The sequence below is a fragment of the Jaculus jaculus genome, chromosome 2 (assembly GCF_020740685.1).
Source record: "Jaculus jaculus isolate mJacJac1 chromosome 2, mJacJac1.mat.Y.cur, whole genome shotgun sequence".
Classification (NCBI taxonomy): domain Eukaryota; kingdom Metazoa; phylum Chordata; class Mammalia; order Rodentia; family Dipodidae; genus Jaculus; species Jaculus jaculus.
The window spans coordinates 77,918,242-77,944,992 of NC_059103.1; the positions used below are offsets into that span (position 1 = coordinate 77,918,242).

The 26,751-nt window shown below is 36.3% G+C and overlaps 2 protein-coding genes across 8 annotated transcripts in view; one reads left to right on the forward strand and one right to left on the reverse strand.

Annotated features, from left to right (window-relative positions):
• Ccser1 (coiled-coil serine rich protein 1) overlaps positions 1 to 26,751 on the forward strand; it is a 1,182,362-nt gene that overhangs the window by 597,773 nt on the left and 557,838 nt on the right. The gene's annotated exons all lie outside the window — the stretch shown is intronic.
• LOC105944546 (mitochondrial import receptor subunit TOM6 homolog) lies at positions 9,198 to 9,482 on the reverse strand. Its single transcript, XM_045142746.1, has one exon. The coding sequence runs from the start codon at positions 9,480 to 9,482 to the stop codon at positions 9,198 to 9,200; it is 285 nt and encodes a 94-aa protein (XP_044998681.1).

Consider the following 26,751-nt stretch of genomic DNA (forward strand, 5'->3'; position numbering starts at 1 on the left):
AATATTTTGTATCCACAAAACTTGTTTCTTAAAATGTAGCTCAATGACTCACAAAACTAATATTTTGACTGATATAATCACATTAAAATTGAAAAATGCAAGGCATGATTATAGAATGTTGAAATATGTAATATGTAAGCAAGCAGTATTTCATAGAGCAGTGCACATTAGAGATGACAGAACATTAATTAATGGCAAAAGGCAAGATATGTCCTAGGGTCTTAGCTTTCCCATTGTATCTAATATTATAGGCATAATAGGATTGGATTGTTTTACCCTGCAACCATAGTGTGTACATTTTAATATGGAGTTATTTTAATATTCATTTTTTCATTTTTAGATAATGAAAAATTCTAGTAGTCACTAAAGGCAATTTATTAGTATTAATGATAAAACAGCGTGAGTAGCATGAAAGGACAAATTGTAACATGGATGTAGGTAATTATACATTGTTATAGTTTAGCAAAAGAAAAATCATGTTTTAAATCTTTTTTTTTTTAAATTATTTATTTATTTATTTGAGAGCGACAGACACAGAGAGAAAGACAGATAGAGGGAGAGAGAGAGAATGGGCGCGCCAGGGCTTCCAGCCTCTGCAAATGAACTCCAGACGCGTGTGCCCCCTTGTGCATCTGGCTAACATGGGACCTGGGGAACCGAGCCTCGAACCGGGGTCCTTAGGCTTCACATGCAAGCGCTTAACCGCTAAGCCATCTCTCCAGCCCATGTTTTAAATCTTAATGCCATTATTCTTTAGCAAAGTCAATCATACTGGATCATAGTATATTGCAAGTTATCCCATGATTCTTTTAAAGATGGGATTGTAAATAAAATAATAAAGTTAGATACTTATGGTTATGTTGTCCATTGCAAATATACCTCCATATTTTGACCTAAGATTGCCATTAAAATTCTGAAACCAATTTGACATGTACTTACGTTAAACAGTATCTGAAACCTCTGAGGAATATCTCACAGAATGCCAAAATGATGCTTCTCAAGAACTAGGATCTTTAGTCTGAAATGAGAAAATTGATATATACATAACAGATAAAAATATATATGCATATATGTCTTATTTACTGATTTCTGGCTCCACCAAATTCATATGTTCATAACCTAATTTTTCATAAAGGAAGATGTGTTAGAACTTTTAATACATCAATTAAGGTTTAATAAGGTCATTTAAATGAGGATAGACTGTAATCCTATATGACTGGTGTCCTCATAAAAAGAAAGAAGTTAACCAGTAAAGGAATGTGGGAACATGAGAAGGAAACTCTCAGAAGAAAGTGAGCCGGCTGCCACCTTTACCTTAATTCTAGCCGACAACTCTGAGAAAACACGCCATCCTGTCTGTGGCATTCTGATATATAAACTCTATTAGATGAACACAGGACTTTGTATTTATGTTTATCTTTTTCTTCTTTTTAAAAACTTAAGAACATACTTTGCATGGATGCATCACTGTGTTAGTACCATCTTTTCCCTCTTCCCTACCCCCATTCCATGGGAGGCCTTCCTCAGTGGGGCTGCTGGTATTCTCTATGGCAGAGGTGAAACCACAGAGGAATTGGGGTGATGAGTAAGAGTGCTGCTTCCATGGCGAGTCTGAAAATCAGAGCCAGAGTGAAGGAGACAAATGGTGATGATACTCAACATATTTTAAAAGTTATGCATTAAAAATACTTATTCAGGGGCTGGAGAGATGGCTTAGCGGTTATGTGCTTGCCTGTGAAGCCTAAGGACCCCGGTTGGAGGCTTGATTCCCCAGGACCCACTTTAGCCAGATGCACAAGGGGGCGCACGCGTCTGGAGTTCATTTGCAATGGCTGGAGGCCCTGGAGCACCCATTCTCTCTCTCTCTCTCTGCCTCTTTCTCTCTCTGTCTGTTGCTCTCAAATAAATAAATAAAAATAAACAACAAAAAATTTAAAGAAAAATATTTATTCAGTAAGCTACAAGTTTCTGTCAAATAATCTGTTTACTTTCTCTTCTGCTGCTATATTTTTGTGAGAAAGCCAGAGCCCCTTAAAGCAAAATATTGTTTTCTTACTGATCTGTATGATTTCATAAAATTCTTTAGATGTCAAATATTTAAAGCAAAAGTTAACTTTTATAGTATTCTTAGAGCTAAAAATTGTATAAAATTAATAAGTCTTCCTGTTAAAGAGCTTAAGAGATACATACTGTTTAAAAATTCTATTAAAATTTATCCTAAGTAAATCATAGTGCAATATTCAAACTTTTATTTGCAGGAGTTCTTAGCACACTGTGGTTCAGAAAACTGAAAAGTAGTAATTATATCAGATTTCTTTATTTTATTTTAGAGAGAGCAAGAAAGTGACACAGAGAGTAATAGAATTGGCATGCCAGATCCTCACCAACTGCAATTAATGCCACATGATTGCCACATCTAATAAGCTTGTGCTACCTTGTGCTTGCCTCACCTTTGTATGTCTAGTTTACATGGGATCTGGATAATTGAACATGGATCCTTACGCTAAGCCATCTTTCCAGCCAGACATTAGATTTCAAGTGATAATATCCCATAAATAATGATGTTTTGAAACCATAAATATTAAAATAGTTGTTTGCCCATGGGCTCATCATGGCATTTTGGCTATTGCAAACAAATGCCAGATGATTGCATCACTTTTTTCCATCTGGATTTATGTTGCTAGCAAGGGAATTACAAACAACAGGGTCTATAGCCTTTGCAAATACCTTTCACCACTTAACCATCTCTCCAGCTCCTAGGTATGTATATCTTAACATAGGTTTGCCACCAAATAAAGAAGATAAAATTTACAAATTAAGCATTAATAAAAAGTAACAATTCTGATATGTTAGCTTAACGACACTTGAAAATTCATTTTTCTGTAACATTAAAAATACTGGCAAAAAAAATTAGCAAAAACAATTGTTTAGAAATGTTTTCAACAGGCTGGTCATGGTGGTACATGCCTTTAATCCTAGCACTAGGGAGACAGCAGTAGGAGGATCAATGAGAGTTTGAGGCCACCCTGAAACTACATAGTGAATTCCAGGTCAGCCTGAGCTAGAATGAGACCTTGCCTCAAAAGTAAATAAAAATAAATAAATAAATGCTTTCAACAGCTCCCACATATTCATGAAGTTTAAATTGCTGAGTATCAATTATAAGTGAGTATTCTGTTGGACTTTAACTTGTCTTTTTCACACTCCCTTCTTTCTCATGAAACTGTTTTGACCACCAGTATACTTGCAGTAATAACAGGTGAAATTTAAAAATATTCTTGTGGTCAATAGCTTGGCTTTATGGGTCTGAAGATCTTTATAAATTTCATTTCCAGAGATCCATTGATCTTTGATCATTCAGAAAACTCCATTGATCAAGCTCATTTATAATCCTTGATGTGAGGCTAATGGTATAGTTCAGTGATGGAGTGCTTGTTGAATTACATGTCTGAAGCCATGAATTTGATAACACTACTGCAACAAAAGAAAAAAATAAAGAAACAGAATCCTTGTCTTTATTTGATTTGATTCATTTATCTATAATAAACAACCCTATCTCAAGGGCATTTGTCAAAAAATTCATATAGTAAATATTTAAGTTGCTTGAGGCAGTGATCAAGATGATAAGATCATAAAATTTAAATGGAATATCTGGGGTCATGAAATGCCTGCAGTGGCATTTACAGTGTTCTGTGATCTGCCTGGAAGCACAGAGGGAGACACACTGGCACAGGGACATGCACATATTTGAGGCCCAGTTAAGACCTGACTCAGCACTGTCCTGTCACTGCTCACTGAGCTAGGTATTCTGTCATGGGTGGGAAGTGAAAGCTGGAGTAGACCACAAACCATCAGAGCAGTGCCAGAAAGCCACAATGGTACACACAGAATCTCTACAGAGATGGAAAGACATCAATCAAAATTTCAAATACCTGCAAAGCTGAGCAAAGATTGTCGTAACCATGCATAGTGATAACAGAAATTTCTCATGAAAAAACGAGTTCTTTGATTTTGTAAATGCACCTTAAAACTATATTTCAAAAGTTTTTTATTGTAAAATTGTCAACAGCAAACAAAGACAGGAAAGCAAACATGAAAATATGGATCATGGAAGGGAAAACAGTTAATGGAACTTTCGTACTCATTTAGATAACTGATAGAAGTCATATCTAAAATGCTAACATAAAGCATGAAAATATAAGAATATAAGAAATGAAATTGCTTTCAAAAAAGCACTTAAATGAAAATGCATAGTGAAAGTATAATAACAATTAAAAATAAATTGCAAGAAGCAACAATGTATTTGAGCTGTCAAAGAAAAAAAACAGTGAAATTTAGGATAGGCACATTGAGAATATTTAATTTGAGGCAGAGAAAGAGAGAGAGAGCTAACACAATGAAGAAGCACGAGAATCCTGTGACATACTGACAAGTATAGGGATATTCACATGAGAATACGAAGTGAACAGAAAGCGATACAAAAATATATATGAAGGCATGGTGATTGAAAGTTTGCAAAATTTGATAAAAGAATTAAAGCCAGCCTTGAAGTCTTATAAACCCCCAAAATTAATAGTCCAATTTGAAAGATATGAGAAAATATTTTAGGCATCAAGAAAATAGAAAACTCATCTACCATACCTGGTAAGAAACCAAAATATCTTTCAAAACTGGGAATGAAATTGAGACAATCCCAGATTAACAAAAAATTTAGCTGATTCTGAGCCAGACTGACTTATTAGAAATGTTTAAGGAAGTCCTTCATGCTAGACTAAACAATGGACAGCACAATGATTTCAAATGAAAAAATAAAAGAAAATAGAGCAAATAACTACATAAAAATGGTTTAACATCTTATAAATTTAATTATAGTTATAACAGTATTATTCTTATTTTAAGTAGAATTGCATATGATATTGGTTATTGACTATGGTAATGGATACTCATGGATGACTAGGCAGCATTGTCAAGATAAAATGTTCCTCAAAATACTCTAAACACACACCTGTATCACTATCTGAGCTAGCAAATCTGCACACATTGAAAAGTGGATGCTGTGTTTTAAGGTTGAAAATATAAGACACTCAAAATAATATTGGAAAATAATGGAGTTGGACAGCATATGCTTTCTAGTATCAGAGGTATTGCAAAGCTACAGTAATCAAGTGATATTAGCATATAGTTAGACCTATTCAGATAACACATTGTATTAGGAGTCCAAATCAATCCCTTACAGTTATGATCAATTGATATCTTAACAAGAGCGTCTATTCATGACAGTTGTAAAAGAACTGTCTGAACCAGTTGTGCTTGATTACTGTACATTTGTATACACAAGAATTGATCTGGGTACTTACCCAACATACACAAATCAATTCTGATTGGATCTTGTCCTAAAAGTAACAACTAAACTAAAGCACCCTCAAGTAAACATAAAAGTAAATACCAATCAACCCAGGTTTAGACAATGGCACAGCTAATGCAGAATCAGCCAAAAACAATTCAAATTTTCCTAAAATTAAGAATTGTTGGAGGGGAGGAGATGAAAGCAAATGGTGGAAGACAGTATAGATGATATACATTGTAAAGTTGTAGTGTGAGTCTGGGCTCTGGGTCAAATTAGAACTCCACAGTCTAATGGCCCTGAATAAACTCCCCAAACCACCAACCAAAATTCTTATCTATCTTTATCAGGGAATTAAAAAGTGTAGGCATGAAAAATGGTAAGTTCTGAAACAGTTATTTTAAGAGAGAGAGTTGAGGAAAGAATGAAGAAAAACAGAAAAGCTCCTAGGCTGAAGAGGAACACTATGGTCCCACTCCCAGGTGGAGAAGTCCCTCTGGGAAATCCATAAATTAGTGACCTAATAGTGATGATCCTCATTTCCAATTCAACTGGATACTGAGGATCTGGATAGGTTGGTAAAGCGAGGAGAAAATCACAGATTCACAAAGGGCCTGCCAACTAGGGGACAAGCCGAGGACAAGTTGAGGAAAATTGAGGAGTCTAGCTCAGATCACCATCTTAGATCAGACTGGTGTTTTAGTCTCACCAGGGCAGAAGAACATCCTTGTTTTGTGTGTCCTGTGACCCTAGCTAACTACCTGCAAAAGAAACTTACCATGCTCCTAATCTGTACCAAATCAGAATACACAAATACAAATTGTGTATCAACCATTTTGTTAGTATAAGGATAAGAGACAAATATATTAAAACATGTAACCAAAATAATACTTTAATGTGGACACAATACTATTTATACATAGTTCTTTGTTCTCATTTATTGTTAGCTTTTTTTTTTTAAGTAGGGTCTCACTGTAACCCAGGATGACCTGGAATTCACTATGTATCCTCAGGCCGAATCAAGCTCACATTGATCCTCCTACCTCTGCCTCCAGAGTGCTGGCTTTAAGGCATGCGCCATCACACCTGGCTCCTACTTCTTTATTCTTGACTTTGGAGAACAACATTATAATGTGTCACAGTGGTTTTTTGAGTGGTTATTTTCTGAGGCCTTTTAAATATGTAAATTAAAACAGAAAAATAAAAAAGGACAATGAAGGAATATAGTTGTTGCATATGATTTAAGTTGTTACTGATTGAGAATTGCCTCATAACTCCAAACTGCTTTATATAAGCCATGTAGGAACCACAAATAAGAATCCTTTTGTAAATACCTGCAAGAATTATAGCATACCACCCAAATAGAAATCATCACATCAACAGGAAGATTCCCAAAAAAGAAAGGAACAAACACTTAAATAACAGAAAAATAAATGGTTGATAGTAAATTTCTATAAATTCTGTAATCTAAAATGTTTTAAGCCTCCAATTAAAATGTATCCAATTGTGGAAAAATCTGTACACACACACACACACACACACACACACACACACACACACGAAGCTGACTTTGGCTTTAAGTATACACAAAGGGAAGAAAATATTTCATACAAATGGCAAACAAAAGGCAGTAGGAATGGTTACTCTTACATCAGGCAAAACAGATTTCCTGTCCAAAACTGTTGGAAGAAAAACCATCATGTAAAGATTAGTCTCTTCTTGCTCTGCCTTCAGCCACCTTGTATTGTAACCACAGCCGCCCGGAAGATCCCTGGTCAGTTCTTCACATTATGCCCCAATGCACTATGCATAAGCAAACCACAAGACGAGTATGTGGAGATTTATCTCCAGACCCTGATATCGTCACTGCCAGCAGTATGTCTGAAGCTCTTAGAATTTAGCTTGAGGTAGAATGTGAACAAGAAAGTTTTCAAAGAGTCAACCAAAAAGAATTATGTAAAGAAGAAACCAACTCATACTTCAAAGAATGGAAACAAAAATTATGGAAAAAGTAAATGAAAGACTAAGAAAGCAAGAGAATAGTTCAGAGAAACCAAGACTAGATTATTTAAGTCAGCACCAGCTAAATGGGATAACCATTTTTAATTTAGAGAGAATTAAGTTGGTAATGAGAAAAAGCTATAGATTAAAAAATGGTAATTTGTTAACATAAAATTAGAAATGTAAAAGAGGAGACAAGTACATAGCAACTGTTTGATTAACCTACAAGTTGTGGATAAATTCACAGGTTCATACCAGTTACCAATGCTCAGTCATGAAATAGTAAGTCATCTAAATAGAATGCTTACCAGGGAGATTTTATTATTTTATTTATTTATTTATTTATTTATTTATTTATTTATTTATTTATTTTGGTTTTTCTCACTCTAGCCCAGGCTGACCTGGAATTCACTATGGAGTCTCAGGGTGGCCTTGAACTCACGGCGATCCTCCTACCTCCGCCTCCCGAGTGCTGGGATTAAAGGCATGCGCCACCACGCCCGGCTCAGGGAGATTTTATTTAAATGATGTGTCAGTTCTTGTTGGGCAAGAATCTTGCCTCAGTCACATTTATACATATTTAATAGAGGATTATAGATTAAAAGATAAGCAAAAATTCTAATAATTCATTTAGATATGGACTTGTACTGATTTCACCTCTTTAGTGATAATGTTCTTGGTGCCACTGTGTGTACAGCATTCAAAGAAATCATTCACAGGCAGATAGCATTTGTAATGTGTCCCTATTAGAGTTTCTGATTGCTGCAAAGTTCATGTAAGGAATGAAGCACTGGACTTCCAGCTCCTTATTTCAGAGTCTAGGTACAAAATGCAATATACATGGATGATTTCCAGGGGTATCTGACACCAGCTGAAGTCTAAGGGTCCTGACACACAGGGTCTGGATTGAGAACACAGCAGTTACCAGTTTAGAATAGTCAAGCCAGGCACTTATCACTTATTTATTTATTTATTTATTTTTCTTTATTTGAAATAGGCAAAGAGGGGGAGAGAGAGAGAGATGGGTGTGCCAGGGCCTCGAGCCACAAATCTCAGATGCATCTGGCTTACATAGGTCCAGGGGAATAGAACCTGGGTCCTTTGGCTTTGTAGGCATGTGCCTTAACAACTAAGCCATTTCTCCATCCCATCATTTATATTATAGATCCTGAGAGATAAAAGAAGAATAGAATAAAACTTCCTCATTGAGTTTTTGTAAGAATTTAAAAAGCTGATGCATAATGAGTACTTAGAACTATGTGGAGCACAGTTTCATTAATTCATTAAATCTACAGTTAATATATTTATGTCACAAAAATCTAATTCAGATTGAGTATGTACTGAATGTACTAACATAGATTGTCAATAACAAAAATAATAATTCTTTACACTGAGAAAATTGAGTTAGAATGAGACTGAAATTGCAATCTCAAAATTATTTTTGTAGACCTTAATGCAATCTGTGTTTATCTCTCTTAGATGAATTCTCAAAGCAAGGTTGATTTTCACCTTAAATATATTAAATATTAATTATAATCATTAATGAATTTTGGAGGAAAATACAAAGCAAAGGACTAATTTCCAACATTTTAAAATAAATACTTTGTTGCTGAAGGAGGCTTTGTGTTCAGACTTTATTTCAAATTCTTGTTACAACCCTATTTCTATGCCTTAATATAAGAGCAAAGAGCACTACCTGCAGAAAATCAGGAACTATGTACAGAATTTTACAGATCAAAGCAACACTGTAGGGCATGCTGACAGAGGGATAGAGTTAAGACAGGGAAAGGGAAAAGGAAGGTGCCTGACTCAATCAAACATCAGTGGCCATCTGGGCATTATCGTGTGATGGTCACAGATTGTAGGCTGTTTTTAGAAAGTTTGGATCTAGCACAGAAATTCCATCTGTTTGACTGAACCCTGGGTGAGGTGCCACCAGGTCAATGTCACTCACATTCCTGGCCAGCCATACTCCTGTAGCAAAGGGTATCAAATAAAGGATCAAGTTCCTCTGGAAATCATTCCTGTTTATGTCAAAGGGGTAAACTCTGTGAAGCAAGTCTCCCACATCATCTGAAACTTCCAGAAATTCATTTGTAGGACCCTCAGTCCTCACTGTTACCCCACTGGAAGCCATAATACCATCTTTAGGCTCCATACATAGGCCTTCCATGTCTCCTTTCAACTACATTCTCTGATGAATAACAATTATTAAATGTTTAATATATATATTCTGAATATATATTTTCAATAATTTTTATTGTTGTTTATGTTGTGTACATATATGCATAAATATTTTAAATTGAGTTTTGAATGCATAGCCAGCTAGATATGTAAAGTGTCATCCAATTATCTCATTATTGATTGATTCATTCCAAAATTGATTGGCATGTTAGTAAATATTAAGCAATGTAAACTATGTATTTGAATATAACAGATAGAGTCCTATTCCACAAATGTTATGGAATAAAATAATTTCCATTATAAATACAGTGAATATATATGTATTAATTGATATGGAGGAAAATATCTTCAAATATGTTCATAAATTATTTGACTTGCGGATTTACTTATTCAAATACTTATTTTTAACAAGATATAAACTTCTAGATCATGAAAATATCTGAAGTAAACAATGGGAAAATCTAGAGACTCTATGGCTCAGTGTGAACAGCAGAGAGCCTCTCCTGCCTGCAATAGCAGTAAGCTCTTCAAGGTTTTGTAGTACATAGAGCAGGGGACAAGGATTATAGGCCTTTATGATAATAAAGGCAAAAGGTTTTCAGGCAGAAATAATACAATTTGTCATTGGCATGTAGAGTTCTTGGTGAAGAATATACTGCAAAGAGGCAAGAAGATAAGCCATGAATTAGTTAGGAAGCTACTTGCAGTACAGAATAATGTGATAGACCTCAGTTAACACATTAAAATAAAGCTGCTTGGATTTCAGTTCAACAGGGTTTGCTGTGACATTATGATTGTGAAATGAAATGTTACAGGGGTAGGGAGAACAGTGAAGATGGATTCAAATTAGGACATAGAAGGAAAGCTTTAGTGGATGCTTGGAAGAAGTGGAATGGAAGTGAGATCTCATTCTGAATTCTTGAGCTCATTTTTTTTTTTTTTCTTGGTTTTATGAGGTAGGGTTTCGCTCTAGCCCAGGCTGACCTGGAATTCACTATGGAGTCTCAGGGTGGCCTCGAACTCATGGCAATCCTCCTACCTCTGCCTCCCGAGTGCTGGGATTAAAGGCATGCGCCACCACGCGCGGCTTGAGCTCATTTTTGCCTGGAGCTATATTAAGGAGAGAATACTTTACCACGGTTGTGGTTTTTTCTATACACTGAACATTATCTAAAATTCATGTGCTGCAAGATGTTGGTGTCCTGCCCATAATATTTGATGATAAATTAACATTTCTATACTTTTGGTATAACTACTAATTAGTCATCACGTTTACCACAAGGGTGCTGTAGAATGGACTGAAGTGAACTCCCTCTAGGCAAAGCCCTCAAACAATTTATCCATGGAGGCTAGTGGACAAATAACCCAGCTGCTTAAACTATTAGGGGACAGTGATGAAGTTCAAGTTTCACAATAATATCTAGAGTTCCCTGATGGGATTCAGCTTTAATTATCCCATTAGAATTATTAACATGTCTGATAATACCCTCCTTTTCTTGTATATGCTCCCTTTTCAACTCTCCACTCCAAAATGGTATTTCCTAACATTAGATACCAGACTATTTGTACCAAATCCCTTTGATAGCATCTGTTTCTAATGTCATATTAATAACAATAGTTTTAACCTGGAGAAAATTTATGTTTTCCTATCATTTTAAAAACTGAAATTTTATATTATATACAAAGTACTGGGTTTCATGTTGACATTGTCATAATATAATATTCTTATTTACTAAAATTTTTCTGAAGTAAAATCTAAGGTTTTATTTTGTGAATGTAAATCCACCATGTGTCAGATACAATACACCAAATATAATTGCACTCACTCTTTGATGGTTGGTAGCTATTGGAAGAGTAAATCATTAACTAAATATGATATTGAAATAGGACAAGGGTTTATCTGCTGATGTATCCTAAAGACCTAGAAGAATTGTTTGTTTGTTTGTTTGTTTGTTTGTTTTAATGAGGAAACCAATTTCAAATGGTGTCACACAAGTTAATGCCCTAACTAAAGCAACCTCAGCTTACAGTAGGATGACCAATCTCATTAATAATGTGGATGCTAAGGGTAGTTTTATATGTGACTTGTGTGAAACCTTTTCCCTAGGGAGACACAAACATACATCTCTTCAACCCAAATAGGGTCGAGATGACAGACCAAGACATTATTACACCAAAGTCCAACTTGTTGGACCAATACGTTTATTGGGACTATTTACAAAGCAGGGTGACTGTTTACCCACAGAGTATGGATAAATCCAAGGCAGCTGCATTTCTGAAAAGCACACCTAGCCTAGGTGACAATTCATGGAAGCTCTATCTCTGGAGCTCATGGTACATGACTTACAGACAGCTCAAGTGGTCAAAGAGTGTCTTCCTAAGAAGTCATTGTTTACTCTTCATATGAACGTAGGGAGGGCCTCACCAACCTTTGTATTTAGAAAATTGCTATACAACAGTGAGAGTATGCACCTCAATAGTTGTTTACTGCTACTAAATCCTTCCTTTAGTAGGGAGTATTTTCAATTCAGAAGAAATTGCTTTCCAAAGACTAATAAAAGTTAAGAAAATTATTAAGATAAATCCCTGGTCCCCAAACTGAGGAATTCAAATAATGAGATTTGAGATCAACCTATCTCTGTCCCCCTTCATCTTAGCATCATCATTGAATTCTTATTGGAAATTAGTCAAACATAGGCAATAATAATTTGAATAGTGGGTTCTATGTCCAAATATTTCTTCAAACATAATTTTTAAATTAAGTATCTTACAAACCTTATGCTGCTGCATTGACATATAATGAAATTATGGGTGTTGCAATTACATTTGTGTTGGTGCAACAAAATACCTGAACAAAAACAGCTGATGGGAGGAAAGAACTTATGTTGCCTTAGAGTCTCCAAAGAAAGCTTCATGATGGCAGGAAAAGAACAGTAGAACATAGGCTGTGCATTATTCTTTGCCACAACAGGAGGAAAGAATAGCAAAAGAACAATCTTATTTCTGGCAAAGAAGAGCAAGATATACCATTCCAGTGTCTGTGCTCAGAAACACATCTCCTTCAGCAAGGTTCTACTTCTCAAACTACTACCACTTGGGGACCAAGTATTCAAAATACATTATGGGGAGCATCTGATTCAAGCTACCACTAGCTCCCATGGACTAATAATCATCTCATGATATAAAATGTATTCATTCCACCTTTAAAGGGCCCCATGCTTTTGATTAATCACATAGCTGCTTAAAGTCCAAGATATCATCTGAAACACTTTCTTAACTGTAAGCTTATAAAATCAAAACATAAATTGTATAAATATAATGTCATACACTGAACATTCACACTGCAAAAGAAGGCATAAAAATAAAAGAATGAACCAACGCAAGACCTAAAACCAGCTGGGCAAACATCAACTCCTCTAGCTCCGTGTCTGCAGCAACATCTCTGGGCTCCAAATTTCACCTGGGCTGCTTACAGACCTGGGAAAACTCCATCCTAAACCAGAATCTCTCTTTTGCCTCTGGCTCATAGTCCTGGCATCTCCAGAATCCTGTGGTCTCCATTGAATCCCATGTATCCATTCTATAGCATTCCCAGGCCTCCATGTAGGGACTTAGGCAAACATGTATCACATCACCATGGCCATCTTAAAGAAAAGGCATTGCAAATCCAGTTAACTCCCCTGTCCTGTACTTGTTATACTTACCAGCTACCCAGTGAGATACCATTTTTTTTTAATCCAAGGGGGAATAAACCTGACTTTGTGGAGCCAGAAAGCTTTAGCATTCTTCTTCATTTTACAATCCAGATTAGTTGGCCCAGTATCAATGGTAATGATCTCTCAAATAATTGCAGCTGAACCAGTCAATATTCTCCACCTTGAAACTTCCCTTTTCTTCTCTCCACTAATCACACTAGTTCATCGTTTATAAATTCAAATTTGCTTAAATCTCAGGTCATCAGAACAGTAGGGCCAACTGCACACACAGGCTGCCTTCAGCCCAGCTCTGTCAAAGTTCTCTTTCCCTCATAAGCAAAGAATTTATAATCCATATGTATCTATGTACTTAAGTTTTTCAGTTCTCACAAGAGTGGTCCATCAACCTCTAATTATAGCACTACAAGGTGTTTCTTAGTTCATGATTTCAAGTCCTTTCATATTCCTTCTTCAGATCAGTTGCAAAAGACCAAAATCCACATAGTTAGGGCTCTAGTATCAGTTACCCCACTCCTGGTACCACAGTCTGAATTAGTCAGGATTCTGTAGAGGAACAGAACTGGAAAGATGATTTGATACTATTAGCTTACTGCAGTCCAAAATTAGCTGTCTGCTGACTGAGCATGGAGGAGGCTGGGAGCTGTCACATCTACATACCTGAATGCCTCAGCAGCCCTAATCTGGAACTGAAGGACTGGAGGATTCCTAGGGAGCCTCTGGTCTTCAGTTAATATTAGGAGGCTAATGAGACTTTGTTGCAGGGCTGGGGAGATGGCTCAGCAGTTAAAGCATTCAGCTGCAATGCCTAACAACCCAGGGTTGATTCTCCAGTACTTATGTAAAGACAGATGCACAAAGCAGAATATGTGTCTGGAGTTTATTTGCAGTTGCTGGAGGTCCTGGTGTGCCAGTTTCCTCTATTTGTCTTTCTTCTCTATCTCTTTCTCTCTCTGTTTGCAAATTAATAAATATTTTTTTTTTAAGTTCCAATACCTACCAAAGATAGTCTCAACAGGGTAGATACACATATGAATGGATAGTGAGAACAGCCAGATAAAAGAACAGTCATCAATGAGTAACACAGGTAGCCAGGTGAAAAAATGGGCTATGTTCTCTAGGAGGCCCCGGAAGGGCCGCCCACTCTTGGTAAAGGACTTCCTCCCTCAGTTTACCCTTCCTATATGCAACCTCACAGACCCACCCAAGAGGCATATCTCTATTCCTAAGATGATCAAGGAAAGAATTTACTTTGATTTCCATTATCTGAGAACCCAGCATTCAAAACACATGAGTTTATAGTGAATATTTGCTTCAAACCATCACACTAAGTTACACAAAATATTTACTTCTCACAGTTCTAGAGGCTTTGAAGTCAAGGTTAGAGCAAATTCTGTACACAGAGAATGATTTTTTCCTTGTGGGAAGAAGGCTGGGTCCTTGTTATATCATCACAGGTTCAAAGAGTGAGCTCTACTCTCTTCCTTATAAAGGTACTAATGCCAAAATGCTCCACCATCCTCAGTTCAAAATACCTCCTTAAGGTCTCACATCCAAAAGCATTTTGCTGGAGCTTAGGACTCCAAAATACGCATTGTTAGGTCGAGATTTTATAAAGGTTCAATTAGTAGTAGTTAACATAACTTATAAGATTACACCAATATTAAAACTAAATTAGGGTTGGAGAGATGGCTGAGCAGTTAAAGTGCTTGTCTACAAAGCCTAAGGACCCAGATTTGATTCCTAGTACCCACCATTAGATAGATGCACAAAGTTTCACATGCATCTGGAGTTCATTTGCATTGGCCAGAGGCCCTGGTGTGTTCATTCTCTTATTATCTTCCTCTCTCTCTTTCTCATAAATAAATAAATAAGTAAATTATTATTATTTTATTTTTTTTTTAAATTTAATTTATTAGTTTTCATTTCAGTGAATACAGGCAGTTTGGTACCATTATTTAGGCTCATCTGTGATCTACCCCCTCCCATTAGACCCTCCTTGTTAATGAAAATGGGTCGTGCATTGTGGAGTTAGCCCCCAGTTATTAGTATGATAAATGTCTCTGCAAATCATGACCCAACATGTAACTCTGACATTCTTTCCGCCCCCTCTTCCGCAAGATTTCCCTGAGCCATGTTGGGTTCATTTTTGGTCTGTTTCAGTGCTGAGGTAAATTATTTTTTAAAAAAACCTAAATTATATGATGGAGAATTTTATCTAAGGTTTATGTCTGGAAATAGAATGGGAATTACATTAGAATTCTAGGATGGACCCAATAGGGAAATAAAAAAGAATACTGGTATTTTCTTCTTCCATATTTTAGAAAGCAAATGATAACATAGAATACAACAACAAAGGACTCTGAAAAACATGATACATTTCCAACATACTGAACTGAAATAGCAAAACAAACAAGCTGTTATCATGAGAGGTGATAAAAGTCAATTGATAGGTGTCCCTACTGAGGAGAAAAGAGGGTTATTTCTTGGAACCTAAGAGGCTGAGAAGGTCAAGAAAAGATCTGGTCTAAAAAGACTTCTGTATCCTCAGGGTCTGTCTCCTAGACCCTGGCACTAATTATCAGGTTCAGCATGGGAAGCAGCATTCTTGCTCATCTCACCAAGCAGAGTTCTAGAGGATTCTAAGAACTTATCACTAAAGTGGACTTCAAACTCACCCACCATGGATCAGGGAGTTTTGCACAAGTGGGGGCAGAAAGATTTTAAGAGCCACAGGTTGAGACATCATGCCCCAGAGGCATTCCATCCCTCCCCAAAAAATATCAGACTGCTGCTTCTACAACATATAACCCCACAACCCTATGGGGAATACCAGCAATCCCACTGAAGAGGGTCCCTGACGGAATGGGGGCAAGGACAAGAGAAAGGAGGGTACCAACACATGAGGTATCCATGTGAAATATGTTTAATAATAGTAAACATAAAAGACTTCTGTAATAGGTTCTTAAGGCTTGTGAGCCTAGTGCCAAAAGAAAACATAGGAAAACAAAGACAGACTTCTTTAGAATCACACTTACTCACCTCTCACTTTTAGTAACAATGGGTAGTTAGTCTTTGCATGACTTCATTGGTTTCCCTCACCTCAGAACCTCCCATTTTCAGCATCATGACTTAACACTGGTGCAAATCTCTCCCCTCTGTCTCTAGTAAAGGGCCCTGAGCATGATCCTTCATGAATCACTTCCAGAACCTTTTCACAGGTGGAAGTATATTAAAGAAAAAACATAAGCAACAAGAGTTTCTCCTTTCTTCTCCCTCTAACCTGGGACCTTAGGTATAATAGGTAGGCAATCTTCCACTAAGGTTAATCTCCTACACTAGATAATAGGTTTGCTTTACTTTTGTAGGATTGGCACATTTTAAATTATTACATCTGCTCTTCTTTTCTCTCCTACTCTCTTTTCAGGTAGTCAAGTTGAATCCTGTCTTTATTTGAGACCAGAGCTTGACTTTGTTTTTCTTTCTACTCTTAGCTTCCATAATTCCTTCATTTGAAAAGAAGCACAACCTTCCAGTTTGTTCAAATTAGTTTTCACCTCAGTGATTAGGAAATAGTTAAATTATTGGTACTTATTGTTCAATAATATTGGGAAATTGCACAATGATATATATTTTAGTAGGACAATGCATTAATAAGCAAAAAACAGCTTAAACATCTATATGGGTGGAGAATTTTAAACTTTATTAATCATTATATTTGGTACTAGATGAAGAACTTTCGTCATGGATTAAAAAATTGTGTGTTCAGGTTCATTTCCACTGATATAGAACATAACAAATCTCTGCAACTCATCTTCTTTAGATGTATTGCTTATTTATGTTTGCTATGTGTTAGATACATATAGTAGGTATTTGATAACATTGATCCACACTAGTTCTTTATTACCTTAGTTTTTACTTTAAAAGTTCAATCTTCTTTTCTTTGATGTAGTGTGCATTTTATTTAAATAACCAAACACAAAACCTTCTCTTCCTCTCACAGGGAAATTATGCCCAATTTTTTTCTTAATTGGGGTCTCACTCTAGCCCAGGCTGACCTGGAATTCATTGTGTTCTCCGGGTGACCTCAAACTCACAGCAATCTCTCTACCTTGTCCTCCAGAGTTACTGGTATTAAAGGCGTGTACCACCAAGCCTGTCTCAGACCAAAGGATACTTACTTAATACTGGATCCAGCTCACTAGCATGTTCTCAGTGTGTGAAGTGGGCATGGTGTGTTCACTGTGTTGGTGGAAGTACCTGATGTATGATGCTCATAAGATGACCACTGACTAGAATATGGGGTGTCCCTACTGGAACATTGATAATGATGTCTGCAGTGGAATACTCATGATGCAGGTGGTAATCTAGGTATAAGAGCATAGATGCTACAGTGACTGCTAGGTCTGGGCACAGCTGGGGCTTCAAACATATCCTTGAAATTCTGTGATCATCTACTGAAATTTTTAACCTGTCTCCAGAAGTATTTGTTATTAGAAATACATTAAAATTCATGTTTCCCTAATATTTAATTATATGAAAGAACCTGCAAAAACCTAACCTACAGAGGCTTTGGTTTATGTAGACTATTAACAACCATCAAGAATAACAAAAGAAATACCTAAAAATATCAAAAACCAGACAATTAAACAATAACAATAATAGAAATATTTTATTTGATGTGTTATTTTTTTCTCATATATTTAGTCTTTGATATGAGTTAATTAAATTAACATCCATGCAGTATGAAAAATGGTCAGAGAACATTTTGTCTCACTATATATGTACCATTCTTCAGTGGAATATCTATAAATGCTCATTTGCCTGTGCACCACACAACTTGGCACACAATAATGCATAGTTTAACGAGTCCTGAAATAATGGATTCTTGGGAGATTACAATAATTCTATTTGGTAAAGTACTGGTTTCTCTCTGTGTCAGCAAGAGTGTTGAAATAACCATTATTATACTCCATAGTATAGCCAACAGTACTATGCACAATGCCCTGTTCACTATACATTCCAATACTCTACTAATAAAAAAAAAGTGAACATTTACTTGCTGAGTTTAATTAAAACCAAATGCATCATGGAGAAGGATTATTGTTCTTTACATCCACTGAAACAAATTCTGTAGACTAAGCTTTCATCATGACATCCTCCCTAAGATGTACAATTTTGAAAATACTATGCATGAGTTCATGTAACCCTAAGGAGAATATGACTCACAATTACTTATTTACAAGTTGAAAATTAAGTTTTCTTAATAAGGAATGGATTGATGTTATAATTTGAGATTAGGTTTCCCATAACAAGGATTGGCTCCAAGATGGCAATAGCTATACAGAAAACAACCTAATACTTCCAAAATTCTGGAATGCAGAACTTCATTCCAAGAAACAGAAGTTCTTATCAGATCAGTTCTGAGAGCATTATTAAACCAATCATTGTTACCAATAAGGTGGACATAATAATTGGTTTAAGTGAATTAGAATTTTTTATAATGCAGAGTTATAAAATCAACCTGGAATCCAAGACTGAGAATTGAATATAAATCAGTAGAAAAATCTTGAGGTAGTTTATCAAAGAACATGGAAATTGATAATAAGATTAAGAATAAAATAGGGCTGGACAGATTGCTTAATGGTTGAAGGGTTTGTGTGTAAAGCCAAAGGACACAGGTTTGATTCCCCAGGACCCACATTAGCCAGATTCACAAGGGGCCTCAAGCGTCTGGAGTTCATTTGCAGTGGCTACAGGCCCTGGCACACCCAATTTAAAAAAAAAAAAGGAAAAAATAAAGTATATTCATATTCAGTTCTCAAAGGTTTTGTGTCAAATTCCCATGACTACTCAGCTAGAATTGGCAGAAATGCAACTGACAATTAGCTGCCTGCAATACCAGCATAAAATACAGCCTCATTTAAACTATCTCCATCATCCAGAGCTCTGTAGTCAGTCTTTCATCCTAAAAATGCTGCTATTGTTTTTTCTTTTTGTCCAGTAGAAAATCATCTTGTAGAACTTCAACATTAGAAAAGAAGTTTTATTTCTTTTTTTTTCATTTTTATTTTATTAATTTTTTTATTAGTTTTTCTATTCAGCAAATACAGGCAGTTTAGTACCATTATTAGGCTCATCCATGACCTACCCCCTCCCCATTGGCCCCTCATTGTTGAGGTATATGGGCCATACCTTGTGGAGTTAGCACACAGTTATTGGTACGATAAATGTCTCTGCATATCCTGACCCAACATGTGGCTCTGACATTCTTTCCGACCCCTCTTCTCCACAAAATTTCCCTGAGCCATGTTGGGTTCATTTTTGGTCTGCTTCAGTGATGAGGTGTTGGGAGCCTTTGAGCCTCTGGCTCTCTGATTTGGTAGGAGTTGATTTTTCTCTGTGTTGGTCTCCTTCCCCCTTGTGCTGGTATCTGGTTCATCAGGAAAAGAGCACTCTTGCTTGTTTCACTGATTTTCCTTAGTTTCAGCCCATGCCCTTTTGAGGTATGATGGGGTGGCTCTCTCCATAGGATCTGCATCTATGTGAAAAAGAGAAGCAGATTCTTCAGCAGAGAGTAAGTTAGTTCCAGGACAAATGAAATAACCCTTATGTTTTTGTTTTTGTTTTTTATAGAGAGCTTAATTGGTATAGGCCCTCTTGTAGCCCATGATTGATGGTAGCTTGATATTGGAGAGAGGGTTTATGTTTGGATATGATTCTGACTTGTTTCCCAACTTCAGCTATGGGTCTCGTACCACTGAGGGGATCAGTTAGACAAATCAAGAGCTGTTGGTTCCCCACCATGGCTGTGTGCCACTATTGTACTTGTGTGGGCATCATAACCGGTTATTTGTTGCTAAGTAGTTTAGACCATGAGTTGCTTGGAGAGATATTGGTTATTTCCCCAGTCGCCTGTGTAGCACCTTCTGCCACTAGATATGCTGACTGTCTAGGGACTGAGTCTCTCCTGGCTTCCAGCCATCCCATTCCATTTTACAAGTCAGATACATATGGTGTCTTCAGCAATAGGGTCTTACCACTAATGTTTGGTGGGTCATCAAATTCTCTGTCAGAAATCTGTCATTCTATTAGGAAACCTTGTAGATTTCTCTGATCAAAAGCTCATTGTGGATGATAGCCCCATGCTAATGACATGATTGTATATGTAAGAGAGCCGAGAGACTCCATCCCAAAACTCCTAAAGGTGATTAACTCCTATAGCAAAGTAACAGGATACAAAATCAATGCACAAAAATCGGTAGCCTTTCTACATGCAAATGACAAAGATACAGAGAAAGAAATAAGGGACATAGTCCCATTCTCAATAGCAACAACAACAAACAAATAACATACCTTGGAATAATGTTAACCAAGGAAGTGAAAGATCTATACAACAAAAATATAAAAACACTCAAAAGAGAAATTGAGGAGGACTTGAGAAAATGGAAAGACCTCCCATGCTCCTGGATAGGCAGAATTAACATTGTGAAGGTGACAATCCTACCAAAGGCAATATATAGATATAATGCAATTCCAATTAAAATCCCTACAGTGTTCTTCACAGACATAGAAAAAATGATCTGAAAGTTCATATGGAAAGGCAGAAAGCCTTGCATATCCAAACATATCCTCAGCAAAAGAAATACCTCTGGTGGCATCACCATACCTGATATAAAGCTATATTACAAAGCCATAGTAATAAAAACAGCATGGTACTGGTATAAAAACAGGAGTATAGACCAATGGAATAGACTTGAGGACCCAGGCTTTGGGTCAAGCAACTATAGCTACTTGATATTTGACAAAGGCCCGAACAATATAGGCTGGAAAAAAGACAGCATCTTCAACAAGTGGTACTGGACAAACTGGATAACCACATGCAGGAAACTGAAACTTGATCCACACATTTCACCATGCACTAACTCAAATCCAAATGGATCACAGACCTCAACATAAGACCAGAAACTCGAATACTACTGGAAGAAAATTTAGAAAGTAATTTCCATGAAATAGGAATGGAAAAAGAAAAACAAGGAAAATTAATTTTCATTTAGCAGTGACAGGAAGTTGATTAAAGTCATATTCATGAGAAAAGTATCGAGCAATTAACAAAGTCATTAAGTGTAGGATTTGTTTCTTATTCATTAATTTTTGTGATGAATCCATAGTGGCAGTATGAAAGTATTGATTAAACCAATCTTTATCTTTGAGATGAGCATTATATTTGTACTCTGATAATCCTTAGTTGTTTGGCAAATTCAAAAGCATTGATTACTATATATAAAAGTGTCAATACTTGTCAGTTTCTAAAGTTATAAGTGTATTCAGGTCACTGTCCCTATTATTATTATTATTATTATTATTATTATTATTATTATTGATTTTTTGAGGTAGGGTCTCGCTCTGGCCTAGGCTCACCTGGAATTCACCATGTAGTCTCAGGCTGACCTCAAACTCATTGTACTCCTCCTACCTCTGCCTCCATAGTACTGTGATTAAAGGTGTGTGCCACCATGCTAGGATCAATTGGTTCTAAGCCAACCTTAAGTACACAGTGTGTTCCAGGACAACCTGACCTTCAATGAGAGACTTTCTTTTCAGAACTAAAATAATAAAAGGCCAGGGAAGATAGCTCTTTGGGGAAAAAGCTTGCCTTGCAAGCTTGAAGACCTGAGTTTAATTCCCAGTAGACAAATGGAAATGCCAAGGAAGATCAGGTTAAGCTAGACAATCTACTCAAATGTGAAGCATGCATAATGTAATCTCCTTTCCATAAAAGGTGAAAGAACATGACCTCAAGACCTCAAAAAGTTTCCATATGGGGCTGGAGAGATAGCTTAGCGGTTAAGCGCTTGCCTGTGAAGCCTAAGGACCCCGGTTCGAGGCTCGGTTCCCCAGGTCCCACGTTAGCCAGATGCACAAGGGGGCGCACGCGTCTGGAGTTCGTTTGCAGAGGCTGGAAGCCCTGGCGCGCCCATTCTCTCTCTCTCCCTCTATCTGTCTTTCTCTCTGTGTCTGTCGCTCTCAAATAAATAAATAAATAATTAAAAAATATATATATATATAAAAGTTTCCATATGTAATTCCAAAATTTGTTAGGAATTAAGTGTCATGTAGTTGTATATTTCAATACAATTATTTTTGTTTTTTAAATGCATGTATGTATGTATATATGAATGCTCATATATGTGTATGATTTTCCATGGGAATATGGAGTCCAAAGGACAGTCTTGGTTTGAATCTTCATGAATGATCTTGACCTCTTTTGGAGATAAGAACTCTCAATGCCCTAGAACACAACAATTAAGCTGTAATATCTATCCAGTGAACACTGGAAATCCTCCTGTCTTCCCAGCTGTCTCCCCAGCACAGGAATTTCAAGAGCCTTTCAGTATGCTTGGCATTTCCATTTGTCTATTGGGAATTAAACTCAGGTGATAGAAAAACTTTCCATGACAAAACTCAGCTTTATAATTAAATGAACACAAAACCAAACCTACAGAGAGTATTTCAGGAAATTTTTCACAGAGAAGAAACAAATAATCAATCTCAAATGCCTACAAGTAGCAGATCACAATAACCAAACTCAGAGTAGGCACAAAAAACTTCAAGTCCGTGAAAACACAAAAACACATATATCATCACAATATGGCAGGCATCAAATCAAATCTCACAGTCATTAGCCTAAATAATAGTGGCCTTAATTCACCCAAGAAGAAGCATAAGCTGACAGGATGGATCAAGAAATTAGACCCCTCAATCTGTTGTCTTCAAATAATACTTAATGGAGAGTGACTGGAGGAATTCCCATTAAGATCAGGAGCAAGGCAGGGCTGTCCACTCTCACCTCTGCTCTTCAATATAGTATTGGATGTCCTAGCTCAAGCAATAAGACAGGAGAAGGAAATAAAAGGTATACAATTTGGAAAGGAAGAAGTTAAGTTAGCTCTATTCACTGATGACATGATTGTATATATAAGTGACCCAAAAGATTCCATCCCAAAACTCCTGAAGGTGATTAACTCCTATAGCAAAGTAGCAGGATACAAAATCAATGCACAGAAATCGGTAGCTTGAGCCATGCGTGGTGGCGCACACCTTTAATCCCAGCACTCAGGAGGCAGAGGTAGGAGGATCGCTGTGAGTTTGAGGCCACCTTGAGACTACATAGACAATTCCAGGTCAGCCTGACCTACAGTGAGACACTACCTCATAAACAAAACAAACAAACAAACAAAAATTGGTAGCCTTTTTATATGCCAATGACAAAGATACAGAAAAAGAAATAAGGGGCATGGTCCCATTTTCAGTAGCAACAACAACAAAAAATAAATACCTTGGAATAACATTAGCCAGCGAAGTGAAAGATCTATACAACAAAAACATAAACACACTCAAAAAGAAATTGAGGAGGACTTGAGAAAATGGAAAGACCTCCCATACTCCTGGATAGGCAGAATTAACACTGTGAAGATGGCAATCCTACCAAAGGCAAGATGCAGATTTAATGCAATTCCAATTAAAATCCCAATAGTGTTCTTCACAGAAATAGAAAAATAGACCTCAAATTTCATATGGAAAGACAGAAGGCCTCACATATCCAAACATATCCTCAGCAAAAGAAATACCTCTGGAGGCATCACCATACCTGATCTAAAGCTATATTACAAAGCCATAGTTAAAAAAAAAACACAACAGCATGTTACTGGCATAAAAATAGGAGTATAGACCAGGGGAATATACTTGAGGACCGACTTTGGGTCAAGCAATTATATCTACTTGCTATTTGACAAAGCCCCTAACAATATAGGTTGGAAAAAAAAAAAAAGACAGCATCTTCAACAAATGGTGCTGGACAAACTGGATAACTATATGCAGGAAACTGAAACTTGATCTACACATTTCACCATGTACTACACTTAAGTCCAAATGGATCAAAGACCTCAATCTAAGACCAGAAACTTGACTACTACTGGAAGAAAATATAGGAAGTACTTTCCATGATATAGGAATGGAAAAATACTTCCTGATCAACAATTTTTTTAGAATGTTTTTGTTCATTTATTTATTAATTTGAGAGTTAACAACAGAGAGAGAAAGAGGCAGAGAGAGAGAGAGACAGAGAAAGAGAGCATGGGTACTCCAGGGCCTCCGGCCACTACAAATGAACTCCAGATGCATGCACCCCCATGTACATCTGACTAATGTGGGTCCTGGCAAATGCAGCCTCGAACCAGGGTTTTTAGCCTTCACAGGTAAGCACTTAACCATTAAACCATCCCTCCAGCCCAACAAATATATATTTTTAAATAATTCTTGTCTCTTGAATGTTATTGCCACCACTGTGAACAGATTTATTACAAACAGGCAAACCAAGAGACAGAATTCTGCTGCTTTGCATAATCTTAAAAATTATGCTCTTGTTTATACAAAAGTGTTTAAGTTAAATGATAATGTAAAACTTATATTTGCATGTTTGTATATCTAGGAATAACTATATCTCTTTGCAACTATGATTTTTGTGTTAATTATAATAATAATAATAATAATAATAATAATATAACTACATAAGCTTAAAACAATACAACGTGCACTCATGTGTGTTTGTGTGTGTGTGTGTGTGTGTGTGTGTGTGTGTGTGTGTGTGTATTAGACAGAGAGAGAGAAAAAGTTCTCACAGTTAGTATGTCAATGCACAGTACGGTTGAATTAGGTCTTCTGTGAAGGTTCTCTAAAGGTTTATCAAGGTAATTTTCCAAAGTGCTGTTTCATATGAGGGTCAGCTTAGGACTTATTAACTCATAACCTCTCTCAGATTCTTAGTAGAAATAAATTTCATATTATTGTATGGCTGAGCTCTTCATTTTCCTGCTGGTAGTTTGCTTGAGCCACCTTCAGCTCCTAAAGGCTGCAATTTCTTCATATACAGTTTTCCAATATGACTACTTGATTGGATGTTATTTAGAAAGACTTCACAGAACCTTCCTGTTCTCAGTGAGAGGGGGATACAGATCAGCATCAACATCATGGAATCATATTGAAGGTTTCCTGTCCACCACACTCAGTCTCTTACTCTGAATAATTAAGAAATCCTACTGGGAATGGTGGTGCACACCTTTAATCTTAGCACTCAAGAGGCTGAGAGGTAGGATGATCACTGTGAGTTTGAGGCCAACCTGATACTACATAGTGAATTCCAGGTCAGTCTGGGCTACATTGAGACCCTACCTCAAAAGAAAAAAAGAAAAGAAATCTTCCTCCATGTATGATTTGAAGTGTTAGCTGTTGATTATTCTTTCCAAAGACTAAATTCTTCACTATGTATCTATTCATATATATCAAACCAACTTTCCTTAGATATGTGGATGGGAATGTTATCATTTCTATGTGGAAATATTCTCAACCCTTGTTCCTTCTCTATAGATTTCTCTTTTTGCCAAGTGTATGGTTTGGATGTGAAGTATACCCCCCCAAAAAAGTCATGTTTTGAAGGCTTGATTATAGATTGTGGCACAATTAAGAATTGATTAAATCAGTTTTATCATATTGGTGATTAATAGCAGTATATGAATTTTAGAGAGCACAAATATATATATATAGAGAGAGAGAACACAAATATATATATATATATATATATATATATATATATATATATATATATATATATATATATATGTTTCTAAAGTTCAGATTAGAAACATTCTCTTAGGTACTCACTGAGGATTGCATAATAAATACTATTTATTACATGTCAGCACATGTTCCAATATTAGATGTATTATTTCATTTTTTTTACAAAGCTCACAAGTTTATTTTCAATTCTATTAATCTTCTTTTACTGATGTGCTGAGTGTGATCAAACAATTGCCCAAGTCCATCTCGTAAACTAGTTTTACTTGCAATTAGGTCTGCCTAAAGCCATTGCTCATGATTTTGACCAATATGCTATATTTTCAGTATGCACCCATATATATTTATTACTAAAGGACAAAGGTTCAGTTCTCCAGGACCCATATAAAGCCAGATGCATAAGGTGATGCATGTTTAGTTTGTAAGCAGCAGCTGAAGACCAGATTGCACCAATTCTCTCCCTACCACTCTTTCTCTCTCCCTCTTTCTGTCTCTCTCAAAAAATAAATATTTTAAAAAATAATAGCACATAACTTCCTAAGATGTAGTTATAATCTCACACTTCTCAACAAGCTTAGATACTCAAGATCCTGCTGATTCTAACTGAAAGGTACTTGTTATCAAATAGTCCTTGGTGAATACCAACATCATCAGAGAGCAGAGCATTCCATCTAACACATTCCCCATTCTGCACTTTGATACATGACTTCCATAAACAAATAATTTAGTATTTTACTATAAGGAATTTCCCAAAACATCCCATGAGATAAGTGAACATTCATTACTTCCATTTAACAGATGTATAAATTTAGACACAGACTAAGTTTTTCTAGGATATGCATTGAGTTGATTGGAAATTAAAAGTTGCTTTTGAAC

Coding starts and splice junctions, on each gene's coding strand:
- LOC105944546 (XM_045142746.1), bottom strand. CDS start 9,482: ATGGCTTCCAGTGGGGTAACAGTGAGGACTGAGGGTCCTACAAATGAA.